We start from the raw sequence: 27,300 nt of genomic DNA, 5'->3' as shown, positions 1-27,300 counted from the left end.
CGTTTGACGAAACGCTCTATCAAATAGTCGCTGGCTGAGCCGCTCCGCTGCGCCGCACCCACGAGCAGGGGCCCCTGTCAGCAGGGCTTGGTGATAATCTGTTGCTTCTTGTTTGTATCCCTTTAAATCTCTTCCATATCTTTCAGTTCAGCATTAACAGAAGCACTGCTCTGTGCTAAACAGCGATGAAACCTCCGAAGTCAATTCTTAAATCAGAAGCGTGCTTAGTTAAGTGGAAATTGATCTGAACTGCGTTCATTCACAAAAAAAAGTCTGGTGCCTAAATGCACGATTTTACTATCATCTCAATTCATTGCTCGTTCGCAGCCACTCCTCAGGGACAGCTGGAGAAGATGTCTGAAGCAGTGTCAGGCAGTGCTGCACAGCAGGAAGCAGAGTGTGTATGGGAGCCATAAGCTGTGGACTTGGGTGGTGGTGGGAGAACTTGGGCTCAGCTGATTCATAGAAGGCAGAAGTGGAAACAGCCTTGAGTCTGCAAGTAGCATTTTGGAATGGTGGCTTTTTTCTTAACGCCGTCTTAGACAATAAGCTTTTATCCATGTTGTCTAAAATGTTTTCAAGGCAGGGGCTGTTTGGAAGACAGGGAACAGCTATCTAAAGAAAATCCTTTATGTAAACACCGAACATGATCATGCAAAAAGCTGGTTCATTGTAAGTTTCTGTTGCCTAGTTGTGTTTATATCGAGAGGCAGATGATGACGTCAAATACTTTTGTTTGTATGTGAGCTGTTCTTCAATGATTAATACAAGTGCTTGCTGTTGTGGTGTTACACAACTGAAACTGTTCCAACATGAAGTAATAACTTGGATAACGTTTGTCTTAACCTATGTATAGTTCAGTCTTGGGGTCTTTAGTGTGGTACTCATTAGTATTTGAAAATAAGAGCAGAAAAAGTGAGGTGATGCTGGTAGAACCTGGTTGTCCTTCTGTAGGGGACTTGCGTCAGACTTCTGACAGGAATTAGATGGAAAAGAGAAAGCAGTTTTTGTCTGTTTTGACAGTATAGCCTTTCAGTTTGATAACTGAGTCAAATCCAAAACAAAGAAGTTGCTTCTGTTTCATTACCAGGTGTTGTAATGAAGCCTTTTTTTTTTTTTTAACATCTGCATAAGTATCATGTCCCAGTAGCTTTTGAGTTAGTGATGAACAAGAGAGATAAATGTCTGTTTAGCTCCAGACTTATAGCAGCAGCTACTGTCGTAGTTCACAGCTCCGTAACAGCTAACAGCTAGTGGCAGTTAGCAGGGGTTATCTCTGCTGTTGCTCCTTCAGAATGTTGCAAACATGGACATGTTTCCTGCATGTGTATATGGACATGCACTTGAGATAGGATGCTGTCTTAGGTCTTCAGCAGGTGTGCAGTCACATCGTGGTCTTTCACAGTGAGGGCAGTGAGGCACTGGTGCAGGTTGCCTGGGATGGTGCTCTGTTCCTGGAGACTTTCGAAGTCAGGCTGGACCAAGCTCTGAGCATTCAGATCTAGCTGTAGGTATCCCTGCTCATTGCAGGCAATTTGGACTAGATGGCCTTTAAGGGTCCCTTCTAACTCAAACGATTCTATGATTCAATGCAGAAGTCTTTCACTGGGTTGTAGGTATACAGCTGTACTCCCAGAGTACTTAACCAGTTTTCAGGGACTTGAAGCTCAGTGAGTTCCTGAACCAGAGGGAGCTTCTCTGTATTTCGTGATTCTCAGTGGATTTTGCTGTTATTCTTTCATGGAGGTGTCCAGTAGGAAGGAGCTGCGCAGCTGAGCTGTGCAGGCTGTGAAAGCTGCTTCCTGTTGGGTTTGAGCCAGCAGATGTAAGTTTTGCTCTGATCTGCTCTGACAGTGGAAGGTAGTGAACGGTGTTCACCACTTTCTCTGTGACTCATGATTGATTGTGCACTCCAGCAGACCTGCAGTGCTTTACATCAGGTGAGAGTCTGTCCCTGTGGTCTCTTGTAGCAGTGAGCAGAATCCAGGGCAGGTGATACATATTCAGCTAACAGGCATTCTTCTCTTTGGTGAAGGCAGAGAGGAACTTGTGGCGTAGAAAGGTTGAATGAAAGAGGAGGGATATAAAAGGGATCTACAGTGAAGATAAAGAAGAATTGGACCTTGCCTAGTGCAGCTGGGGGGTTGTTCCAGATGTAAGGGAGAAGACAAAAATCTGCTTGGAAGAGATATGAAGAGCAGTGAAGGGAGATGAGTAGTCACAAATGGTGCGCAGATCTGAGGTGCTTACAGGCATTGTTTAGCTCTGGAAAATAAACTAACAGCAGCAGGTGAGGTACATGGTTTTGTTTCTTTTACAGTGGTCACATCTCAATAGGTAATTATATCTAATAGAAGCTTATGGCATCATGTCATCTGCTGTTTACAGATAGGTCAGTGACCAGACGGCAGGGTGCCTTTGATTGCATTAATGCAACATAAATGTGCTCTATTTCAGGGTACTACTTTTGTGAGACAAGCAGCAAACAAAGCACCTGGCTCTCCCCAGGGCTGAACTGCATCACTAGATTTCATTCCTAGGGCAGCAGTTAGGGCTTTCTAAAATAAATAAATGAATAAAATTACGCCTGCTTGGAAGCAGCAAGGAGAAGGTCCTAAAGGAGGCAGCTGGGATTGAAATGCTTCTACCAATTGTAATGAATATGTTCAGGTAGAATTTCCATTTAGTTTTTGTGAAAGGAGTGGCATGACTTATCTCAAGCTGTTAGGAGAGTTGTATTTAGCCCTCCTCCTGTGGACGTAATTTTATGGAACTCAGCAAAATCTCTCTACCATGCCATTCCAGCAGCAGAGCCAAACCAATTTAGTGCCGGTCTCTTTGTGATGCCAGTCCACTGCAGGGGAGTTCAGTGGGTGAGTGTGCCCAGTGTTTGCCCTGAGAAATTATAGACAGGATGAATTTTGTAAGTGCTGCAGCTCTTTCATGCTGGTAAGTATCTGTGTTCCCCTAGGAATACTTCCCAAAAGAGCTCTGGAAATCCATAGTGGCAGGAAGACTTTGCTCCCCTGGTACTCTTGGGCTTTTGCATCTTATGGTCAGGTGCCTCAGGATCACAGAAGCTAGATTGTTTTGGTATCTTCACGTTGTACATTGGTACAGTTAGTCAGAGGGACTAATGGTTTGAGGGTCCTGTAGTACTGATTCATGCAGGGTTCTTCGTGTGCAGCAGTATAAGTAAATGCTTCCAGCTCATGTTAGACATTGTTCCTGTTGCATGCACTTGCACTTTGAATTAAGGGTGTCCCAAACAGGTCACAGATCTTTTGGATATTTGGATGATGAGTGCTTTAAAGTGTGGAAATCAAATTGAATCGGCCTCTGTGAAGAAATAAATACCAGAATGGAGACAACCGAAAATTATCTGTGGCAAGTACAGGCAAAGTGAATATGTTTCACAACAAACATTCTTGAAAATAGGCTAAATAGGCTAATATGAGGTAGGTAAAACTCAAAGATATTTAATTCAGTGATTCCTTTCCTTGGAATGTGTTTGAGCTGACCTGTAGGTGGTTTGTATAGACAGTTCCAGCAGCAGAATAATTTATAGGATACTTAAAATCTGAACTAGTCTGCCAAAGGAGCATTTTTCCTTTTTAAATGCTATTTACTCAATTAAGATCTTGCTGAAAAATGGATATTTAGGCTGCAGCACACCAGGTAAATCCATGTTTGTGTACACAGGTATGTACTGCTCCCAAGGGGAACGGGCATAGTTCAAGAAAAGAGCTGGGTATTAAGTGTCCTTTTCCCCTTCCTTTCACTGCCCTTCAGCCAGGATGCAGGATGCACGGTAGATTCTCACTGACAGCTTTAGCAAAATGTTTATGGTGCCCTGGAAGGGGCAGTACAGCCTGTCCCAAATAAGTACAAATGGCTGAACAGCTCATCTTAGGCAATTACGGCTTACAGAGAGAATATCCTCTCACCTGCGTCATTCAGTGCTGTCTACCGTCATTACACATAGCCGTTACCAGGAATTAACTATGATGGCGTTTTTTAATGATGCAATTGCTTTTTCTCTGTCTGGACTTGACCCCTCTGAACTCATTTCCTTTATCCACTGAGCAATCATCAAATGATTGCAAGGTGGTTTTTTTTATTGTTCAGTTATGGAAAACCTTGTGTTTTCTTGAAAAGTAGCAACTCATTGAAATAGATCTGCCTATACTTCTGCAAGTGTTTTGTCAGTTTGAGTTACATTGTAGGTGAAGTAATTAGAATGGAAGTTCCTGACCAAATGATCTAAAATACCTAATCAGGGTCCTTCTTCTCTTCAGATACAAAATATGATGAGAAGTATACAGGGGGAAAAAAAGTAAGTCTTCTATTCCAGAGTAAATGAGACGTAAATTTCTGTAGTGGCAACTCTCATCTTCTGGACTCGGTATCGCGAGGTCACCTGAAAGGATGGCTTGTCAGAAAATCAAAGCTATATTATTTTGATTTCAGCACTTTTTGTTGGTTTGCTTTCCAGTGGTATCAGTAATGGTGTTGAAATCAAGCGTTGTCACCACGTATTTATACATCAGAGCCAGAGTTTGCTTGTGTTTCAGAAGCACCAAGTAGCTGACCATTTGTATTTGTGAGGATTCGGTGCTGTGAACTTCTCTAGTTTCTATTACATTATTACTATTATTATTACTATTATTATTACTATTATTATTACTATTATTATTATTATTATTATTATTATGAAATATGGCAGTGTGCGGAATTAAGACAGGAGTCAGAGAAACAGAATTGATGGGCAGTGGGAATCCACCAGAGGCTGTGATGTGTCCTTATTCTGGAGCTAAGAAGGAGAGGAAGTATGCGCAGTTTACAAAGCTCCTTACGTGATCAATGAAAGAATAGAAGAGAGTATTTCCTGGCAGTACACAGTGATGAGTGTTGTACTGAGCTGTAAATGCCTAGCACCGGATATGCTGATTTTCTTGTAGGATGTTCCTGTCTGATCAAGGCGGGTATTTATACAATTAAACTTTAAAATTTTAATTGGAGAATGAAATTGAAAATTTGAACAGCATTAAAAATGCAGTCACTGCAGGGAAAGGGTTTTTTTTTATTTCACATTCCTACATGTGGGGAAATATTTTACAAAATTATGAAGGACTTCTTTGCATTGTTTGAAATGAAGTTGCAAGTTTTGTTTTTTAAATAACCTTTTAAAGCGCTGCTACTTGTATGTCTGGGAGTGTTGTCTGAACTGTTTTTGGAGATATTAAGAAAGTCTGGCCAGCAGATGTCCTGAGCAACCCGGTCTTGTGGACCCATTTTTTTTTCAGCAGGAGGTTGGGCAGGATGACCTCCCCTTCAACCTCAGCCCTTCTGTGATTCTGTTTGAAAAGATCACTCACAAATGAATGTGTTGAAGGTAATTAAAATGACATTTGACTGTTGCCCAAGTGTTCAGGTTTTCAACATTTTCATCCAGTGTGGGTGGCAATTTCAGTTGGAGGTTTAGAAGGTGGATTTTGTTGTGTTTCACAAAGTTTTACATTTCTGTAGAATGGATAAGTTGTCCCAGCAATAATACAGAAACAAGGCTGTACCTAAATGGGACAGCACAGACAAGTACAAAGGAATCTGACCAAAGGTTACACGTTACAACTCAGTAGATCTTTCATCTTTTTTACCGTTACCCTTATGTATGATGTTCAGGAAGAGAGGAAGTGATGGAGATTTTTTTTTTAATAAATAATAAATAAAAGAAAGCAGATCACTGGAATGCATTATTAAATTTGGCTCGAATGCAAGTGCTCATATTCCTCCCACAGAGTACGAAATCCAGATTTCCTGCAAGCAAGCTTCCTCATTCTTCATATTCAATCCAGTCTTCTCTAACTTGATGTCTGTCTGCCTCTATCTCTCTAAACCACCTCTTGCAAAAGCTTGGTAGAATTTGGTAGATGGGGAAAACTTCTCATTCTGTTCCTTTCTAAGTTCTGTCTCAGTAAACTGCATGTTTAGTAAAACCATTGTGCTCATATACAGGTAGGGGGTCTAAATCCATAACAGGGGAAAAGCAAAACTCGCTGTCACATGCAGCCAGGCCGGTGTTAGGTAAGGTTACCAAGACAGGAGTTATGACCCACAAGGTATGGCTTTTGCAATTCAGGTTATAACAATCCCATCCTATGTTTTTTTACTCGCTTGTTTATTTAGCACTGCGTTTGCTGTTGAGCTGGTACAAACACTGTGTGTGCTGGTAGTCTTGCTTCAGGGAATGGCTGTGGAGGTGGTTACATTGCCTATCATAGAATCACAGAGTCCCCAGTTGGAAGGGACCCACAAGGATCATCAAGGCCAGTCCCTGGCTCCACTCAGGACCACTCAAAATCCAAACCCTATGTCTGAGAGTAGTGGCCAAATGCTCCTTGTCCTCCAGCAGCTCAGGGCCATGACCACTGCCTGTGGAGCCTGTGCCGTGCCCAGCAGCCCTATCAGCAAAGAACCTCTTCCTAACACCAACCCAACTGTCTCCTGATGCAGCTCTGTGCCATTCCCTCGGGTCCTGTCACTGGAAAGTCACACAGGAGCTTCATGGGCATGCTCAGCGGATAGCACTCCTTACATCCATGCTGGTAGTTCTTTTTGGACTGTCAGAAGCAGGATAGATCTTTAGCCTATTATCTTCCCTGTCTCCTCAAACCTCCTCCTTCAGTCCAGAATTCATGTATTTCTGAAGAAGGGATAAGGAGCGGGTCTTCCCAGTGAGCCTTGTGTACTGAAGTTCTCGCTGGAATTAATCTCTGAACCATCCGAGAGCAGTGTGCCCAAAGTACAGAGCTCTGCTGTCTAAGTGGGAATCTGAGGAGGAAAGGACTGAGGAATTGGCTCCATGAGCATCTCCTCCACACCCAGGATACCAGCTTTGAGGAGGCAGAATTTCTGTAATGGGCTAGTTGCCATTTTAGACATGAGTCAGGCAATGTGCCAACTTTCTATATACGTTTGGGTCCTGGTTAAGTTTTCCTAGAAACTATGAAAGTCGTTAATCATCCTTGAGCTCACTGCTGTCTTCTTTGGGAGGTTAATGGTTAAAAATTACATTTGTTCATTTGAACTGACGTATAAAAATAGCTCCTCTCTAGCATGCTGGTGAATCTGGCCCTACTCAGGGCCTTAATTATGGTGAGCTTTAGTAAGGCAAAGGGCACTGCTGCTTGAAAACACAAACTTATCTGCTGTCATCCTTCAGCTGTTGGCACAGAGTATTGCATGGAAAGTTTCCTATAACATGTAAGGGTGTTTTGTGCATAATTTTTGGAGTTTAGAAAGGAGTTCTAATACTAGACGTTTCTTACTGCTCTGATCTTCAACAATACTTATAAAGAAAAAGAAAACCAAAAACCTCTCATTTAGGTAGAAAAGCTTTTTGAATTCCAGTTAGATTTGCCGATAGCTGCTGAATGTTCCCCTTTTCTTCATGTGTCTCCAGTAGCATCCATTTCCAGTGTGTGCACAGAGGATAGCTGCACCTGACAGCTGTCACCCATGGTGAGAACTTGGAAAGGGAAAGGGGGAGGGAAGCAAAGAAGCAAAGAGCTTTAATCAATAACAGCAAAAGGAAGGTTGTGACCCAGTCCTGGAAAGGTGTAGAGTGCTTTGTGCTATCACTGAGCAGCACTTTGTGTACTTGAAACATCCTCAGTGGGATCAAATCTTTCAAGACTGTTGACACAAGATATTTAGACCTCTCTATTTGTAAAAATGCAAAGATTCCTAAATAGGCTTTGAATTGAGCATCAATATGCAAAACTCTGGCAAGATGACTCTGCATCCCTTATAAAGGGTGGGAGTGGTGGATACTGCAGGCTTGATTTCCTAGGATTGTTTTTGGCCAAGTACTGATATTTGCAGACAACAGAATTGTGTATAAATATGGCTGTTTTTGTTTTCCATCACAGATGCGCCAAATGGCAGAAGAATCCTTCTGGAAGGCTTTGAGTTTCTAGTTGTTTCCCACACTTCTAAAGCAGCCTGAGATTCAGTGATTGCTTGTAGACCATCAGCTTATGTGAGAATTTTAAGGCAGAATCCTCTGAGCTGGTGTCAGTGTTGTAGTTGGGAGCCTTTCTGCTGATTGGGATCTGGGGAGAGCTCAGCCTGAGAGTGGGTACTGCCAGAATGAATCAGCAGTTATCTTCCTGGAAGTTACTGACAGTCTGTACATCCCATGTGTTTAGCAGAAATCCCACCAGGATATAAATGTCTGCTTCTGAAACGTTTGACTTCTTTCCAGCAAGGAGTGGTACAGTCATTCCCTGACAGCTGTGGTACCTTCTCCCACACATCCATGAAGATCACAAAGTGATGTTTTTTCAGCAACTTTGTTTACTAGATGATATACATACAGAAATATTTCAAGTCACTTAATATTTTCTTTGCGCTGAACAAATTCTCCTAGGGAGACTAGGAGAAGGGAAGGAAAAGGCAGAACGTATCATGTGTCATGGCATCTTGACACTACACCACACATTTTGCATGTCATTTCCCAATTGCGTAGTGTACATTAAGCAATATGATCTATTTTATTTCATCTTTAAATAATGCATATGTGCCTAGAGCAGCAAAGCTAAAGCTGAGACCCCTGCAGAAGCCGATTCATTGCCCTTGTTCTGACCTTGTTCTGACAATCAGTTTTATCTAGTTAACTCTAGAGAGAGTGGAGTGGATTTGACTGTAAGTTCTGTGCAGAGGCTGAAATGTTTTAGCAGTAGAATGAGCTCCTAACTGTAACCATAACTGACAGATGCTTTCTTGTTCAACTCCCACCTGGCAAAGCCAGTTATGAACTATGCAAGCTGGTACTGTTTTCACTGCTGACTACCAGAAAGCTGGTTGCTGAGGATCTTCTTTGACATAGTTTTAGAAGTAAAGCCTCCTGTTAATCCTGAGCCCGTTCTCCCCACTGTTCTTATCTCATGAGGAGTCTGGGTAGTGACATACGTCATGAAGAACAAAGGGACTTTGACTTAGAATAAAACAACAATTTCAGAATCAGACATTAAGTGAAGGAAATGTATTAGTTTAATGTGTCAGATGAGGAGCATGGATGAATCAAGAGGTGGCCTGCACTTTGGGAAAGGAAATACTGTTCACAGGGAGAAGAGCAGAGCTTCACACCTATAAGTACTGAGAGAGAACAAGAGGTATCAAGATTTTGGAGGGATTTGCAGTAGTCTTGGATAAATTGGTAGTTCTTGTAACAAGAACTCCAGAAACTATAAGCTTGATGGCACTGAATGGTTGCTAGTACTAAAGCTCTTTAGAAGATGAAGTGCTAGCCAGAAGAGGAAAAAGGAGTCCCAGAGATCAGATCTGCATAGGAATAAATCCAAGGATTTCAGATTTAACTGAAAACATTTAAAAATGTAGAAAAAAATGTAGTTCAGGAGGTTGCTCCCCATGAATTAAGCATTATATACTCTGCTGAGTGAACCTTGAAAAGTCTCCAAATACTGTAAAAACATTTGACAAGTTAACTAGCCAAATGTTAGTTTAAAACTGCATTTCATTTGTTATATTAAGCGTGGTGACACAGCTTGTTTCTGGTTTTGTTCTATCACTGTTTGTTTATACGAGTGAATCTGGTTGATAGTAAAGGAAGCTGTTCCCCATCCAACCCGATTGGAGTAGGTGTGCTTTGGTGCCTGGATACATGCGACCACTTGCAAAATGTTGAGTTGAAAAGACTTTCTGAAAGGCTTATGTTTATTTCTGTAACTTCTACTTTGAAACCAATTGTGGTGGTTGTAAATAGCAAAGGAGAATGTTTGATAAATATTTCTTCATATCTTTAAAAAAATTGACATCTGGGACCTATGGTGAAAAAAGGTGCAGTAAATGAGGAATGCCTCTCGTTTGAAGGGTAGCAGAGAAGTATTGTGAGTACTAGGCAGGGATAGCAACTCAGTAAGCATATGGGGAAGAGGAGACAAATATAGGTGTTTACACTTGCAGCTTGCTGCACCAAATAAACATTCTGTCTCTTGACAGCACCAGTCACATAACAGTCCGTGGCAGCCAGGTGTCTTAGGCAGTGACTCATAGGCTGAATACAGTTCTCTGTTGTTTCACTGTGGTTCCTTCTTAACCTGCAGATGGTCTAACTTGAAACCTGCCTTCCCTGAATCTTCTCTTTGGTGAATGTGACTTGTCTGTTGATGTTTGAGACTACCCCCTTCCTGAGGCTGCTTGATTACAGTATTTAGCTTCATCATCCTTTGAATATCAGCTACAGCTCCAAGGGATGGAGAGCTCCTAGCCCCTGGATATCGTCTTCCTCCGAGTCTGTGCTGTGATAGTAGTAGCGTGTTTCTCGGCTCTAACAGCAGATATATATCTAACAGGCAGCCAGTGGTGGTAGGAACCAGGACTGCTGTAATTCCCTGGTGCCGTCAAATAAACGAAGGGAATCCCTCTGCTCTGAGCTACAATTTCCTCTAATTCGGTCCAAGTAGATTAGTTTGCATTTATTGATCTGGACTTTCTTATTGAGAGAATAAACTAGGCAAAGTTGGCTTCATTTTTTCATGTGGGACAAGGCTGATTGCAGACTGAGGTCAGAAGAAAATTCACTTTGTGAATTTGTATTCGATCAATTAAGATGAGGGCCTTGACTCTCTTTTTTAAGCCAAGCAGAACTTCTGAATTCCAGAAAGACCTTAATATTTTCTGCTCTGCCAACCTCTAATTTATAAATTCTTGTCTTAAGAGCAGTTCAGGAAAAAAAAAAAAAAAAAGAGAGAGAATCATTAAGGTGGAGGATATTTCTTTAATTTCCTACCTCAAACAGCAGCATTGTGGATGCCTCAGTGTTTGCAGAAATACAAGGCATGTGATTGTGAAAAGAGCAACAGCCTCGTACTGTCACTTAAGGAAGAACTTACTTCTGGGAAAGTAAAGCCTTCCAGAGAAAATAACGTTTTGTATTTCCATGTACCACATAGATTTTATATAGAACTGCTCTTCAGATGAACACACAGGATGTTTAGCTCAGAGATTAAAAGCAAATAAGTTGGCCTTTCAAGAATTAAGAGAGAAGTTCTTAATACTCTGAGAGAAGTGTGAGATTTGTAGGTGAGAAGATATTCAGAACTGAAACAAACACTTCTGCCAAGGAGCATGAAGTTGTTTTGTTTTTTTTTCAGATTGCTCATGTTTTTTAAGTGGCAGCTGTTTTGTGCAAATGAGTGTAGTGGAGACTCAATTTAGATGTTTCTATGATGCTATGCAAGAACTATCCTCTGCATATGGATGTTATGATGCAAAGCATGCTTTTCTTGATAGCTCACTGTTTTGTTCTGTTTGGAAATAAAATCCTGAGAGGCTGGTGTTTTTGCATGTGTGTGAATTAATGGGCTGTTTTGTGATAGGCAATTTGTTTTATTTGTTTGTTTTTCAGACTATCTGAAATGGAAAAGTTAGCTGTTGGATGGTAATAGAATTGAGCTTCCCCTTTTGGGAACCTCATCTCCAGTTCATTGAGGTGGTGTTTGTCCCAGTTCGGGCAATCTAGGTTTCTTCCCAGTACTGCTTTGCTCTACATCAGATGTGTTATTGGTGCTTATCTTTTTATCTGCTCTTTAGAGCAAGTTTGTAGGTATCATTTGTGGCAAGCTTGTAAGCATCCTTGTAGCTTGTTTGATAAGAAAACACTAACAAATATTTTGTCATTTGTCTATAGCATCAGTGAGAGTACAGTTTATATTTGTCCCAGAGCTTTAATGAATATATATCCTTTGCTGATGATGTCCTCCAAATTTGTCTCACAGAACTGAGTTGGTGTGGGACTGTTTCTCCATCACAGTGTTCCAGAAATTGACACATTTTTTAAGACATTTACCTTCTTTCTGAGTTTTTTTTTTCTCTCAAGGTACCAGGAAATAAAGCAGCCTGCAGCAACTTTTGCTCCCTGTTTGTCTTGGAAGATGGCTTCAGGGTGATGGCTTCTGTTACTCATGATTTTCCTTAACTCCTACAAGCATGCCTGGTGCTTGGTGATGCATCTGTTAATAAACACTGGTTAATAATAGAGGAGCAGTAGGTTGTAATAGCGTGATGCTGGTAGGAGGAGATATTCTCATCCAGTGAGGCTCGTATATGGGGAAAGTGGGTTACTGGGTAAAACACAATCATCTCTGCCTTGTTCTTTCTCTTTTTTGTCGCTTTCTTCACCTTTGGTCTGTGACTACCTTTGACTGTCTTTGCTCTCCTGCAGCTGCTCTGCCTCAACAAACCTTTTGTTGAGTGTTTGCTCCAGCGGTGTGTGCATAATGTCTTTCAGATTTTTCATCAGAGACCACATTCACCTTATGTCATTGGGAATAAACTTGTCAGGCTCACTTCTAAATTGAAATTTGGTTTCTTAAATGTTAATAAATTAAAAAGAAAAGAAAAAGGAGAAGAAGAAGAAGAAAGCAGTCATGCTGTGACATGTGAAGAGAATATAAGCTATGGGTTCGGGAGAATATCTTCTCTTTCTGTCTTTGAGGAGAGAAAATAAATTCCCTATGGAAAGATCAAAGCACATAAAGTAAATGGATTAATGTTAAAAAAAGAAAAACTGAAGAAAATAATAGGTTTCAACATAAGAGAGGAAAATAGACCAGTGTTTTTTTGCTGGAGATCCAGTTAGATGGTTAGCTAAATACTTGAGATTATATGTTGTAGCCTTTTGTACCTAAAGCTCTCTGAGTGGGAATAGTGATTTCTTTCCTTATGCCTTGACCAATCATCACTTATGTGGTGCCAATGTAGCCAGTGAGTTGTAATCCTCTTCAGCAGCAGTGTTCTGTGCTGGTGGGCTACAGACTAAAGCATCCTGTAATGCAGCCACACCCTGTTAGGCTGACTGTGTGTAATAATTCTTAGAGTCGCTTCAACAGCCTGATAAGGTTCTGCTAGAGTACAAAATACCTCGAGTTTATGAAAGGGGAAAAGAGAAACCCTCCTCATGATTTAGATTGATGAACACTGGAAAAACTTCTTGTGCTGATTGATATTCAGAGTTCCTGATAGCAGTATACAAAGAAATATAGAAGCAGTAATTGAAAATAGCTGATTTAAACAGTATGTAAAGAATTGTCATGGTATTGAGGCTTTTGCCAACTCTGGTTATGAGGCCCGTGCTTCTCTAACGCTTTCAAGGAGAATGGCATTGCTATAGTCTTATTTTGCATCATGCCATTCATGAGATTATGCACTTTATACCTGGCATCTGGTTGTATCTTTTGCTTTTAGCATCTGAAATAGATATTAAGGGTTCTGGAGCTTAACCAAGTTCTTCAGCAATTGATGACTGTCAGTTAGATTCTGGGACTTACAGAGATATAACCCTGATATAAAATGGGATGTTGAATAAAGGCTTCATTTATTTATTTAACCACCTATCTTAGTGTAGCTAGCAAGTTTAGATACTGGATCTGAAACAACAGTTTTCAGCTTTCATTTTATTAATTACTTCTACAAAGCAGTAACCACAGTGGAGCCAGGCTTGGGTGACTGACCTGCTCTGTGTAGTAAGAGGGAGTGCTGCTCCCAAAGACTGTTCACAGATACAAAAGTGCACTATTCCCTCTTCTTCCATCTCCTTCTGATTTTCAGAGTTTTACCACCAGTCATTTTCATTTCTGTGCTGATGCATGGAAGATGATAACATACCAAACACTGCTACAGCACAGTGCTACTATGGGGTGATGCTGGCATCACATGTAATTAGCCATTTTAATCTCTTTTAATAGCTGAGGAAAAAACATGTAGAATCTCTTAACAAAACAACTTCAATTTTCATTTGAAAAAGGAAATAAAGAATGATTCATTCTAAAACTGTACGCTCCAAAGGAGGAAGATTTGAATTATTAACAACATATCTAAATGTGACGGGTGCTGACACCTTTGTCTCTTATTTTTACTGCCATGTATTTCTTCACATGGGGTGAGAGAATTTACACTACAGGAAGTGTTAATGGTTTCACGCTTTCTACCCATTTTTAGCTGTCTAATTTATGGAAAGCCATTACAAGGTGAGTCATTGCTTTCACAGGATTAGTGTGGCTGAGACAGAGTTTTAGGCATTCCATCATTTTTTCAGATTTGGTTGAAAGGAACAACAGACCCGCTATAAAACAGAGTTCAGAGGCGCTACTCTTCTTGATCATGTACAAATATTGCAAGAGATGCTCTCTGTCCCTGTAAGCAAACAGCTGGAAAAAAAGCAGTGATAGAGATTCATCTGCATTACAGACACTGTGAGTTGAGGTGTCTCATTATTCACAATTTGTACTTAATTGGATGGGAGTTAAATAGTTGCAAAGATGATTACAGATAGAAGCAACAATGGGAATCTCACTATAAAACAACTCTTCTCCTGCAGTAGCTGTTGCAGGAGTGCAGGTAGTAACAGATAAATTTTATAGAAAATCTGGAAACAAATGTCTTTTTAAACTACTGTCCTATAAACCTCATAACTTATTGCAAAAGGCATGTGTTACCTATGAGGATTCATTCACCCAATTAGAAACTTTAGAAACTCTTAAGTATCCATGTAAGTTTTTCTGCTACAGGTATATTCTTTTTCTCTTCTCTTCTCTTCTCTTCTCTTCTCTTCTCTTCTCTTCTCTTCTCTTCTCTTCTCTTCTCTTCTCTTCTCTTCTCTTCTCTTCTCTTCTCTTCTCTTCTCTTCTCTTCTCTTCTCTTCTCTTCTCTTCTCTTCTCTTCTCTTTTTGTTCACATCTATCTTTGGAGGTTGTTTGTTTTAGTTGTGTACAGATTAGAAGCCTTTATTTCACTGCACAGCACATACCAGGTACTCAGACTGTCTATTTGTAGCTTCAAAGTTTTCCTTGCTGGGAAGTCTGTTGTGCAGTTGATCAGTGTGAACCTCCTGCTTGATTAACTTAGAACTACTGTCCTAAAGAAATGACATTTTTATTTTGAGGTGCTATCTGTAAACAGTAATGAAGTGAAGCATCACTAGTTCTCCCTCTTTGTTTTCCACTGGCAAGTTTGTGGGGAATGAAACTAGAGAAATGATGTTTCAAGCAATTTTTTGTTTAGAATTCTTTTTCTCTCCCCTAGTTTATGTTCTATCAGCATCTTTTTTTCCCTCACATCAATTATCCTGACCTAAGAAAAAACAAACCTTTTTGTAATGGTGCTTGAGGATTGGTATGTTTGCTGTATAAATTCTGAAGCAGATCTTGAGCAGCTCTAAATTGAAATAACTATGAAGCCACAAGCATTTTTTTCAGCTGAAGATTGGAATTTTATATACAAACTATCATTTTTTTTTCCTAGGGTTATTAAAATACTTGGAAAAAAATTAAGAACATAAGTGAAACAAAATAGTATGCATAAAGTGGGCAAATGGTAAATTACTGATGTTTCTTAAATGCTAAGTTGCATATCATGTTAACTGCTGTACTGTACATGTGTGCTGCCATGCTCTTTTGAAAGGGATGTTATAAAATAAATCCCAAATGCCCCTTAAAATATATCATCTAATTGATCATATGAGAATGGTTAGTCAGTAGTGTAGGCACATAGAAAGTTCATTCATATTCAGTCATCCATTTTATTTCAGCTTGAAGTTAAACATTCTTCAACTGATATTTTATAGTAAGAGTTTGTTCCGCAGTTTGTTTTGCCCATTGGAACTGAAGTTTTTAAGAAAATTTAAAGTACTCTGATTATTGAGCTTTGAACAGTTTCACCACACTCCTCCAGGAGGGTTTTTCCTAATGCGTTTGGACTGGTTATTGTTATTCACTGGACACACATATAGATTTTCAGGCAAAAATATTTGGAATTTTATTCTAAAGTTAAATCAACACAAACATTTGTGTCGGATGCTTTTAGTTGTACTTTCAAAATACTCCATGTTTTTCATGTTCTTATTTCATTCGGGACAGAAGAGTGACGGTGCAGAAGCAAAGAACAGAAGCAGCTGTGTCCTTTGAGAGCTGAATGATTGCCTGCTCATTTGTTGTACCACTTTTACTGAAAATGAAGTCTCTTTCTCTGCCAGAGAACTATGATGTGTTAGAATAACAATAGCAAAACTAGAGGCTGGAAAATAAGTGTCTAGATGCAAGTCTTTTAAATGGAGCCTGTGCTCTCAAGGAAGTTCAACTTATGTGACAGCATCTTCAGTAGTCTGCTAAATGTGGAGGACTGTTAAGGACCTCATAGATATGAATTCCTAAATCCTCATGGAGCAGTTCATAATATAGTCTGCAAAAGATTTTATTTTATTTTTTTTAAATTAATGCAATTGTAAGCTAGGAAATAAATGGAATAATTCTCAATATTGCTGATGTTTTAGACAAGTGGAAGGGATAAGATTCGGTCTTGGTACCAATGAAAAAAAAAACCCTTCCTGGGGACACTCAGCACAGGAATGGATACACAAAATTGAGAATTATCATAATATATAGCAAGCTGATATATAAAGGATAAAAATAAAGCAAACCATTACTAATAGACTGGTTTTTTTTAATTGGCACCTGTTACTGAATCTTGTGCTTCATTCCATGATGTGTAAAACAGAAATGACTAAATGAATCCAATTCATCTCTTCAAGGTAATAACTGACAAGTTGATGAAAGTAACAATTAGAATACACAGGTCTGCGTCTGCTTTCTTTTGTTTAACTCAGTGCATTTGTTCATACAAGGCAGATAGAATAGTTTAATCACTTCTTTATTTGTTCCTTTTTTTTCCTTAATGAATCAAGCAAAAGCATTCATTATTCTTGAACATCGTCAATTGCACCAGAAGACATCTAAAACACTAAGGAGGAGTTATACCCTACTATTAGAAGCCCTTTGGACATGGCCTGATACCATGTAGACTTGTGACAGTAATATTTTACTATAATTACTTTCTTAAGATGATGACAGACCACTGCAATTGCTATCATTTTTTCAGTATGAGTTAAACTCAGTGTGTGTGATTCAGGCATATTCATTTGACAGAATGCTCTGGATTTGCATGATTAGACAGCTCTTCAGATTATGCAGTTCGTCAAGGCGTTTTTCCCCAAGTAAAATGCCTGTGCCAAATTAGCCACGTTTATTTACAAAGGTAGGTGGAAAGTAATCTTACTGTGTTCAGGAAAAGTCTCTGAACTGTCTGCACATACATTCAAGTGGGTAGGTAAATAATATCTGTAGTTAGTTCCAGACATAAAATGGCATGTTTGAAGATTGAAGGCTGAGCTGAAGTTCTTTAAAAAAACAAACAAAAAAACCAAATTGGAAGTACAAAATAATACAACAAACTTCTGAAATGAAGGCATTCTCAGAATATCTACCAATAACCAAGTATCCCAGAGTGTAACAATTTAGAAATGGAGAGAACAGCTCTAAATTTCATAGCATTTGTCTAATATATGCAAGCACTAAAATTTTTCATACTCACCACTGTTTTTATTCTATATAGTCTGTGTTTATTCTACAGTTGATTCAGTCTGTGCTACAAATGTGCTTTGGTTGGCCCTCACTTATGGGCCCTGAAACTAAGTATTACAAAATGTACTTGTAAAGATTGATGGCAATGTCTGTTGCTATAAGTTTTGTTTGAGTAAGAAAAAACAAACCATCAAAAAATCTGATGCAAATCTGTTTCGGGAAAGGCAAACAAACGCAACAGACAAGACTGAGACAGACAAACCTGTTTCAAATCTGAAGTAGAGGTCAGTCCTGCCTGGAGATGAGGTAATGGCTAAGATGACCTCCTGAGGCCTTTTTCAGATAGATCTATCTTCCATTATTCTGTTAAAATAATAAAACAAGTAGTAAAACATCAGTCAAAAGAATGTATCTTGCCACAAATACTCCTTGTTCTGCTCACACTGGTAATTAACTAACCTTGTGTGACATTGCCCCACTTCCCTTTTTCTTAGTATGCAAAATTTTTACTATCAATCCAAAGCCCAACAATTTCATATTGTGATATAAAATCTAATTTAGTTATTGTCTAGTTAACTAAGGGAATACCTTATTTATATGGAATGCCTAATGCCATGTCTGCTGTGCATCTAACATATACCACTCTTTTTAGCCTGTTATCTGTGATAATTATAAACTGTGACTATAATTATGTCCTTCTAAAGCACTTACAGTTTATTGAGTTTTGCTGCATTCAGTGGCCATGTTGGTTGTCTGACAGTACAACATATTTGGGGCTGTGCGTTGTCAGGTCACTAATCTCCCTCCTGCACACCAGCCTATCATGAGAGTGACTCACCTTCTGTGAACCTCCTGTTGCTTAGTAGCTGTTTGTAATGTGAAAATGTTGCAAAAGTAGTTAGGAGGTGAAGAGGAAGTGGGCTGGGAGGGAGGGTGAACCTGGCTGCATAAAAACGCATCATTTCATCTAATTAGGGGAATAATTTTTCCTTTTTCCTCCCTGATACAAGGTACATGAATTTACATGCTCTGCTCCATTCGGTTCTCTGCAGTATCCAGTAGCGTTAGTTCTGCTTGTGGCCAGTTACTGCATGCATTTCTTTATTTACTTCTGTGATTCCTTTTTCTCTTTTAATAGTATGTCTTTGTTACCTAGGGAACTGGTTACTACCATGTGCTTTCTTTCCTCTTTGGTACTTTGTGATGCGACACACAAGGTTCCAGGTAGTAGAGTGCCTAAAGTACTGTACATCTGAAACCTTTTGTGCCAGGCCTACATTACAGTACTGGCACCAGCACATGCAGGAGCCAGAGAATACTATAATAATAATAATAGCTCTACCAATGCATTTAATCATGCTGCAAATAGGCTGAATTTGAGGTAGCCAGGTGGATTTAATTCCCAGCCAGGTGGATTTAATTCCCAGTATTTAGTTGGGATAGTTGTAGCTGTATAGCTTTTTCAGCAAAAAGGAACTCCAAAAATAATACTTGCATCTAAATTTTTGCATCAGTGTCCCAGTCACAATTGTAGAAGGGTAATACCTTGCCCTCCAGTGAATGGAAAGACTTTGAGAGCTTAAAAGTGGCTTTGTGAGTAGGAAAAGATAATAGTTAATTTGTTTCTAAAGCCCAGTGAGAATGCTATGCAGTAATTTACAGGTAACTAGAGGGTCCTAAGGAATCCTAGGCTTTAACTTGGATCTTTCAAAAGACAAGCATAGGAAGCATTCTCCATTCCAAAAAATCATTCCTTAAAAGCAGGAAAAGCATGTTCGTCTTACCACTCTTTGCACCTCTGTATCAGAGCTAATTTATACCTGACTGCAATCAGCACAAATTACAGCAGTTTCTATTGCGCTAGTATGTGAGTCAGTGAGTAGGGGGTGACTGAGTCAAACTCAGCCTAAATCCTCCCCTCCCACTCCCTACCCAGCTGCTGCCTGTTTACTCCTTTGGGTTTAGCCCATGATCCTGGCAGCCTACACAGAAAGTTAGAAATAGTGGATGCTCTTACTCCTCTGCCTGAGAACATAGGTGGAGTGCACCATGTCAGTGTGAGCTTCAAGTTCATGAGTTCTATTCAGAGATAGGACTTGGATATCTGCTTAATGGATCTAGGGGCTGAAAATTGAGTTTTTTGAATCTGGATTATCTGGCAGATCAGGATGTTAAGCGTTATTGTCTGTCTGGTTCAGATGTACACTGGCTATGAACTCCTGAATTTTTGAAACATTTGTTAGATATTTACATGTTGCCTCTGTAGCTTCCAAGGCAAACTGTTTCCTTCTTCTAATGTGGAGGATAAAACCACAGTAATGATCCTGACTGCATTTTCAGAGTATTTATTGCTTCATTCTTGAGTTGTTTCAGTCACCTGGGCACTGAGCAAAGCTTTGTTTTGTTATGTTTCCTCCTTCCCACAGCTCTGTATGCTTTGGGGATTTGCTTTAATCCAGTGTTGTTTCAGTTATCCGGGATTTGATTTCTCTGTAGAAACTTTTCTTTGTGTTTGGATTTTGGTTGTTTTTAGATTGTTGTTTTTTAATACCCAATAAAAGCACTCTTCTATTTATAAGCCAAAACTCCTAGGAAGAAAAATGCAACTCTTTCTGTGATGGTCACTCTTAGTGATTTTTCCAAGCATATTAGGAAGCGTCAGTGTGCAAGACAGAGCTGTGGTAACTGGAGAAAGGCTGCTACTACACCTTGCAAGGTCAGGAGCTCCCAGGGGCAAAGCTGAAGGCTCTCAAAAGGAATGGATTAAGAAGCAAACACAAGGGGCTGATGGAGCATAAGGACCTTTAACTAGAATCTGGTACTTTCTGTAAGAACAGTTAGTTTATGTACACCTTTAAATTCATTTGAAGTTCAGCTGAGTGCTAAATTGTTTTTCTTTAACCTGCTTGGAATAGTAACCATTTCGTGACAAAAGCAGATCAAAGAGCTGATTTTTCACACCAGTTTTATTTGGGAAGAGGAAATTTTTTAAGCACCTGAGGCCTGGTAATTCTGAAATTAATAGAAATAGTTGACAGATGTCAGTCCTATCTAGAAACAAAGAGAATACTTCCTTTTAAAACTGGTCTTTTAGTGCAATACAGCCTTTTGATATTTTTGTGTATAGACATTGTACTGAATGTATTATTAGTTATTAACTATAATTAGTATTTCATATGATGAGTTTTCTGCATTTTTTTTTTACTGATCTGTTAATTTCAATCCAGAAGTAGTTTGATGCAAATTAAGAATTTAAACCAAATTTAGGAAGCAATAAATGATATATTTGTTTTTAAGCTATAATGTTAATGTCAGTGTAATACTAAGTTAAAAAAATTGTAGCATAATTTTATACCTGTACTTGCTTTAATTCCCTAATTAAAAATCAATCTTTTTTAGGATAAAGATTGGAGATAGTTTCAAATCATCAAATTCTGAGAATTAATCCCTTTCTGAGAAAAAACCTAAACAGTGTGGAACGACAATTGGTACAGGGGAGTTACCTAAAAAGGAGATTGTTTCCTTTAGAGTTGTTCAGTTACTTCAGTACTCTGTATTTAAAATACATAAATATTGTAGGCCTTGTAGCTGTGAAACTTCGGAATAACTCATCAGTTAACATTAATATTATATTACACAGTTGGCTTTCAAGTGTTATCCTCAGTTTTAATTCGTGAACCTAAAATGTGTATGCCAACACCCTGCCTCATCTTCAGGCAAATCTGTCTGACTACTCTGCAAAGCTTGGTCAGTGGTTAACTCATGAATCAATATCTCTGTGTTATGCTGGCCTCATCTTAAGCCATGGCCTTTGCAAAAGATAACAGCAATCTAAAAAATCTGGAGTGTTGACATTTCAGAGAAGGAATCTGCCGTGTGTTACTTTTCTGACAAACAGAGTCCTCACCTGAGTCACCACAACTGGCTGTTGTGAAGATTGCAATTTACGAAAATTATGGAAATAATGCAGCTCTTTCTGGAAAATTCTTTGTAACAGAAGTCACTTGGCTGAACTAATTGGCTTAATTTAGAACTCAGGTGCTTTGGGCCTTGTAGGTAATACTCATTTGGCTTGAATAGAAGATACTGGAGAAAATAAATCAGTTATTACTAGCGTAACAATTGATGATCATATTAAAGATGATGTCTTAAGGTTCCTCTGTTTTTTTCCATGTGCGTATTTAGCACACCATATGGTCAACACAGTCATAATAAACTGGTGGGAATATTGAATTAAATGTGTTCCCAGGACTTTAAATGTAGGGTATTATTTTTGGCTGATGAGCAGCATAAATATTTAGTAATAAGGGAGAGCCCTTGTAGAATATTGCCAGTAATACATGAAAATCACTTTTGGGAACAGAAATGTGTTCAAAGCAGAACTTTCTTCATAAAATTAACACATTTCAAAATGCAAATTCCTTTTATAGGTGGTATTTTCTTACCACTAATTCACTATTACACTTTACTATTATGCTATTGTTACAAATAGCATGAGAAAACATTTTAAAATTGATAGCTGTAGAATGCGATGAGTCTAAGTTAGTCTGTAGTCATTTAATTGGCAATGATCAGGTTTTACTGAATAGGGAAGGTCTCAGGTGGAACACTGAGAAGCACAATTAAGAGCAACATCTTTGTAAAAACAGTGACTGTTCCCTGGCAGTAAGGGAAGCCTATTTGGTCTTGTCAGGAGTTGATTCTATTCTGTCTGAGATTTTAGAGAACTGAAAACACCTTTCGATAACATTTGCATCTCCAGGTATGCAAATGTCTGTTAACTCAGTAGAGACACCTCTCTGTCAATGGCCTGATTAGCTTTTCACTCTAACCAGTTCTATGGTATCATGACCTTCTTTACTTCCATAGAGCAGCTTTGTTTCCCTGTGAAAGTGGGATTAGCAGAATGAGACCAAGGAAAAATTAACCTGGAGGTGAGGAATAGTGACCGGAGGGAAGAAGAGCAGCTAGAAATCTGAAAGAAATACAGTTATTGGGCAACAAGTCTGAAACTGAAGTCCTTTATCAAGTGCGTGCATCTTCGAACTAAGTAGGTCTCTAATCAGTGTTATCTAACCAGGGCTTTCTTTTGAAGAGACCAGTCATCTTACAGGCAGAGAGCCTGACCAACTACTTGTAAGAGGCTGAGATCCTAATTCTGAAGGATGCTTATTTGGTATTTTTTGTTGTTGGAAGTAAACTGACCTTTTTTCTCTGAACCTGTGCTGGCATAATTAGTGTGTGATTCTGAAAGAGCTGCAGTACCTGCCATCTGACACTCTTATTTTGCTAAAGGAATAGCAAAAATTTCAGCAGGAGGTGTTGGGGTAGATAGCTAATGTGTCCAGATTTCTAGATACACACAAGAACACGCACTTTTCCAGAGAGAAACATAGCAGCCCATCCAAAACTGTACCAGCCATCTATTACTGTTAAGTTTGTACACATAAATGTAAGCTGTGAAAAGCCCATAACTTCAAGGAGTTAAAGATGGTGTGTAAATAGGTTAGCATGGAATTTTAGTTAGGTTAGACTGGGTTTTGTTGGAACTGTGTCAAACTGCACATAGTTAAACTGATAGAAAATCTTGCTCTGGTTTTGGATAAACTGACATACTGTGGAAATAAGATCCCATTTAGAAAAGTCACCACACTTAGGCAGGCTAGCCCAAATGGCGAGATGCCTTTTGATGGAGTAAAAATGCAAGATCAGCATCTTAAATATACATAAGTTTGGTTACAACAGCAAATACATACTACAAAAATACAGTACCTGGACAGTTAGAACTAACAAAAAAGGGGAAGAAAAGCAATTTCCTATCTTACTAGAATGACAGGGAGAAGGGCTTGAGGAAAGAGGAATCAGACTGTGGTTTATAGAAAACTGCTTTCTTCATTCGACTTGTTATAGCAATCATTAGTCAAATCTGCTGCTGCACTGATTCACTTTCATTGCCCCCTCTGCTGAGCTTTGCCAGCTGATAGCAGCTTAAGGTGTCTGATGTAATTCATGCTTTCTTCTTGCTGTAACCTTTAACTGTGTGTGTTTGTCACTCTTTATGTCTGAGAGGTCAAAAATGATTCCTGCTCTTTGAAGTAGTTTGTGAACTTCGGTCTGGATTCAGTAGCTGAAGAAGAGGGGAGCAAGAGGATGGCAAGGAAGGGGCCGAGGCTGCCTTGCTCTGCCTTCCTATGTCACCGAGCAAGTAATCTAATCTGCTTGTATCTCAGTTTTGCAGGTGTATGCAAGGATAATAGCTTTTCCTTCGCTTCTTGCAGTGATTTTAGGATAATGACTCCAAAGGCCCCACAGTTGATACTTTATAAACATTTTGGATGTGTGAAACATGTTGCTGAAAACAGCTTCCAAGGTCGTGATGTAAACCATACCAAAGCCTCTCTCATGTGTGGTGATGGCTCTGTATCACGCGTCTCCCTTCTCTAATCTGACTAACACAAAAATTTCTCCTATATCGTTCACAGAGATGAATAAAAATAAAAGTGTATATCCAGCAGATGTTCTCAAACATTAGATACATGGTCATCCTTAATGTTCTTTCAACTGGTGCTAGGATCTAGTAATGCTAGATCCCTCAAATTCTCTCTTCATTAGAGCTTCAGCTCACTTCAGCTGTTAGAGCTGAGTAGGAAATTGCTTCCAAAATGTGCAGGTGAGATGAGAAATTCGTTAGTAATGAATTTGACCTACCAGCTTCAGGCCCAGCAAGTAACTAGAAGAACTGAGAAAGTCTGAGTCAGCTGAGATCACTTTACTGAATCACTAGGACAGTCCCAAACATTTCTTCATAGGTGGCTGTGTACATCCTCAGATCCAGCACCTGCTTTCAATCAGTGAGACTGCTCATGTGCTAACTGGCATGCTGGGGATCAAGGACATCACTGATGTTACATAAATGAATGACCTACCTGCAGAGCCTCTGGGAGAAAGGTTTGGTAAGAGTAGATCTGCACTTAAGGCAGCACCCAGTTCTGCTTGATCTTGTGTTAGATTTTACATAATTAATTAAGATGTGGCCGTTAATTACAAGCTTGCTGTACCTTCGTATAAAGATTCTCTTTGGTAGTTACCGTAGCTCCTGCTGGATAGTAAAGGCAGATGTGAAAATACACATTCCTGTTATTCAGGAAGAAGAGGAGCTCCAAGAAATACAACTGAAACAAAATTATATGATAGCAAGGAGCTGGAAGAGAACAAAGTAGGAAGTATCTACTTTATGCCAAATCATTTTAAGGCCTGCCTGTTAAGTATTTAAAAAAAAAAAAAAGTGAAAATTATTTGGCAGAAAAGGTATATGAGAAGGTATATGGCAGCATACAGATATGGCCAAAAACACTGTTGCATTTATGAACTCTGCTTATTAGTGGAAACATGTGGCTAATAACACTTCTTCTCATATATTTCACTTCCCTGGTGTCCAGAATGCTAGCAGTCCATAGCACAAAGGGGATCTTTGTTAGTGTTATTAGTAGTGAACAGCCTGACACGTTTCTCTAGAAGAAAATATCTGTTTGTGTTGACTGCAAAAAAGCCAGTCTACTTCCTTGACTGAACAAAATATTAACAATTTGAACTTTTACTCAGTTGTTGTACTAGTACTCGTTGAAGTTCAAAATGCTCCGAGGTGATCTTGCTTTGCATTATTTGGTCTTGTGTATGTTATGGTCAGATTTTGATCCTTTGTGACAATGGTGTAAACTCAGAATAAATCCTGTTGCAGGTGGCAGCAGCATCTAGTCTTTTGTGTTTTTAATAGTGGCTATGAGATCCTCAAAGCGTGAGCAATTTGTGTACAGCTCAAATTATTTTCTTTCAACCAAAGCTTGATGATGACATTCTCACATACAGTAGGAAAAAGAAAGTATAAAGTGCAGCAGTGCTCCAGGTCTGCAAACAGCAGCTCCATCACTGGGAGTCTGTGTGAGGGTCAGAATTATCTGTAGGGATCTCAACCCAGAGGCAATGCTGTCAAACTGAATTTTGCAGCTCAAGGTACCTTTTGAGAACTAACTTTAGGTGCCTCTAGGCACTTTGACAGTGTCTTAATGGGGCCATAATTCTAGCAGCATTAATCAGACCCCAGGATGTAATAGGGAATGATTCATAGAGAAACACTGTGTTCTCTCAGCCCATCGCTGTGGGAAAGCATTGATAATGCATGAGTGGGATTTGTGATATTCTTCAGTTCACATGCTTAGGGATTTCCTCTGCAGCTTCAGGAAAGGTTTTATTTCCCTGCAGGAAGCAGTGACAGAATCCCTTGAAAGGAAAGGTGAGGTTTCACACATAGAAGTGTGGGTGTGAATAACAACTGGCTAAGGCTGATGGACCCTGCTCTGGCTGGCAGGGTGTCATGGCTGCACAAGCTCATGTACAGAGACAGACCTGATCTTTTCCATTCTAGGGAACTTGTGTTCTGTCCAAAGTTGTTTTAAAGCAACCTTGGGGGAAACCATATTGATACTTAAAAATGAGATAATGCTTATAAGATGAAGGCTTGCTGCAAATATTAATCCAGTGGTCAAGGCATGCATTCAAGCCAGGCTAGGGGTTCTGGTGGGGCAGTTGGTGACCACCAGTGTGCTGGTTAAGCATTGCAAGAGCCTTCGTTGACTAACCCCATGCTGTATGCAATTTTGACCAACTTCCTCCTCCATTACTTTCTCCTCTCCTTTTGTTTTTCTGATTATCTTCCAGCCTGACAGTGTGCTGAGGAAGAAGATGGGTTGCAGCTCTGGCTCCTATACCAGCAAGGGATGCAAACAGTTTGAGATGGATCAAACAAAATATAGTGTGAAAATGAATTGCAGAACAGGAGGGAATGGGACATCAGTGTTGTGACTCAGGAATGCAGAAGGGGTGTGGTCAGATGATGGACGGCTCCTTTTGACTTATCCTAAAAGAAGGAGTAGTGAATAAAAATATTTTCAGACACTTTTTATATTCTCTGTTTTTGATCTAGGTCTGCTCCAGCTCCTACTCAAGGACCCACTGGTGCTGGGGCTGCAGGGCCACCTCCTGCTACCAATGTGTCAAGTAACAAACGGCTGCAGCAGACACAAGCCCAGGTGGATGAGGTAAGTGGCTTCACATGTTAAGTTGCTCACCCCAAGGCTGCTCAGGTGATTGTTTATTTTTTCTTCCTTTAAGATGCTTGCCTCACTGGTGATCTGGCAACTCCTTGTCTGAAGACACTGAGTCTAGGAAATTATATTTACGAAAGAATAGCATTTATGAGGAGGCAGATTGTGCTCAGAACATCTCTTGTAATAACGTACCAGTAACACTTCTGCAGAATAGGTATGGACATCAGTACTGTTTCAGGGATTTGTCCCAGGTACTCATGTTAGGAGGAGATGCTGTAGTAAATCAGCTCTTTTAATGTGTTCCTGTATTCCTAAAGTTTGAATGCTAATCTCACAGGCTGTTTCATACAAACAAACAATTGGCCTCTTGTTCATACATGCAGGCTTTGAAAATTGTTCTGGTGAGGGCTGTGATCATAAGTCAGAGCTGTAATGATTAATCATTAAAATTCACTCCCATCAAAGTGCACTCACACATGACATCACAACATCTTCAACAAGTCCTCACTCCTCGTGGCTGACTTTAGAGGAATATGTGCCTATTCCAGTATGGCTTCTTGAATTATTTAATGTACAGAAAATTCCTGCCTCCTTATCTATAATGCCAATGTCCACCTAATCACTGTGGTCATAGGAATAAGTGAGGATACCACTGCTTATGAGTATCATCCCTGAGTGTACCAGCCATACAGAGCCAGCTGTAGCATCCCTGCACACTTGCTCTGCACATTTGTGTCCTGGATATTTAGCATTGAGTT

General features: G+C 39.5%; 2 protein-coding genes across 2 annotated transcripts in view; one reads left to right on the top strand and one right to left on the bottom strand.

Annotated features, from left to right (window-relative positions):
- Positions 1 to 27,300, top strand: part of LOC107317966 (vesicle-associated membrane protein 2-like) — a 41,804-nt gene that overhangs the window by 487 nt on the left and 14,017 nt on the right. The window contains exon 2 of the mRNA XM_015871228.3: positions 26,419 to 26,533. Coding sequence (XP_015726714.1) covers positions 26,419 to 26,533 — 115 coding nt within the window. The remainder of the gene's footprint in view (positions 1 to 26,418; positions 26,534 to 27,300) is intronic.
- LOC146758840 (uncharacterized) overlaps positions 974 to 27,300 on the bottom strand; it is a 52,320-nt gene continuing 25,993 nt past the window's right edge. Inside the window, exon 3 of the mRNA XM_085512841.1 lies at positions 974 to 17,801. The gene's annotated coding sequence lies outside the window, so the exon portion shown is untranslated. The remainder of the gene's footprint in view (positions 17,802 to 27,300) is intronic.

This window comes from Coturnix japonica, chromosome 12 (assembly GCF_054131305.1).
Source record: "Coturnix japonica strain WE chromosome 12, WE-NBRP24, whole genome shotgun sequence".
Lineage (NCBI taxonomy): Eukaryota > Metazoa > Chordata > Aves > Galliformes > Phasianidae > Coturnix > Coturnix japonica.
Note: the sequence above shows the minus strand (reverse complement) of the source record. Positions and strands in the feature narration are given on the sequence as shown.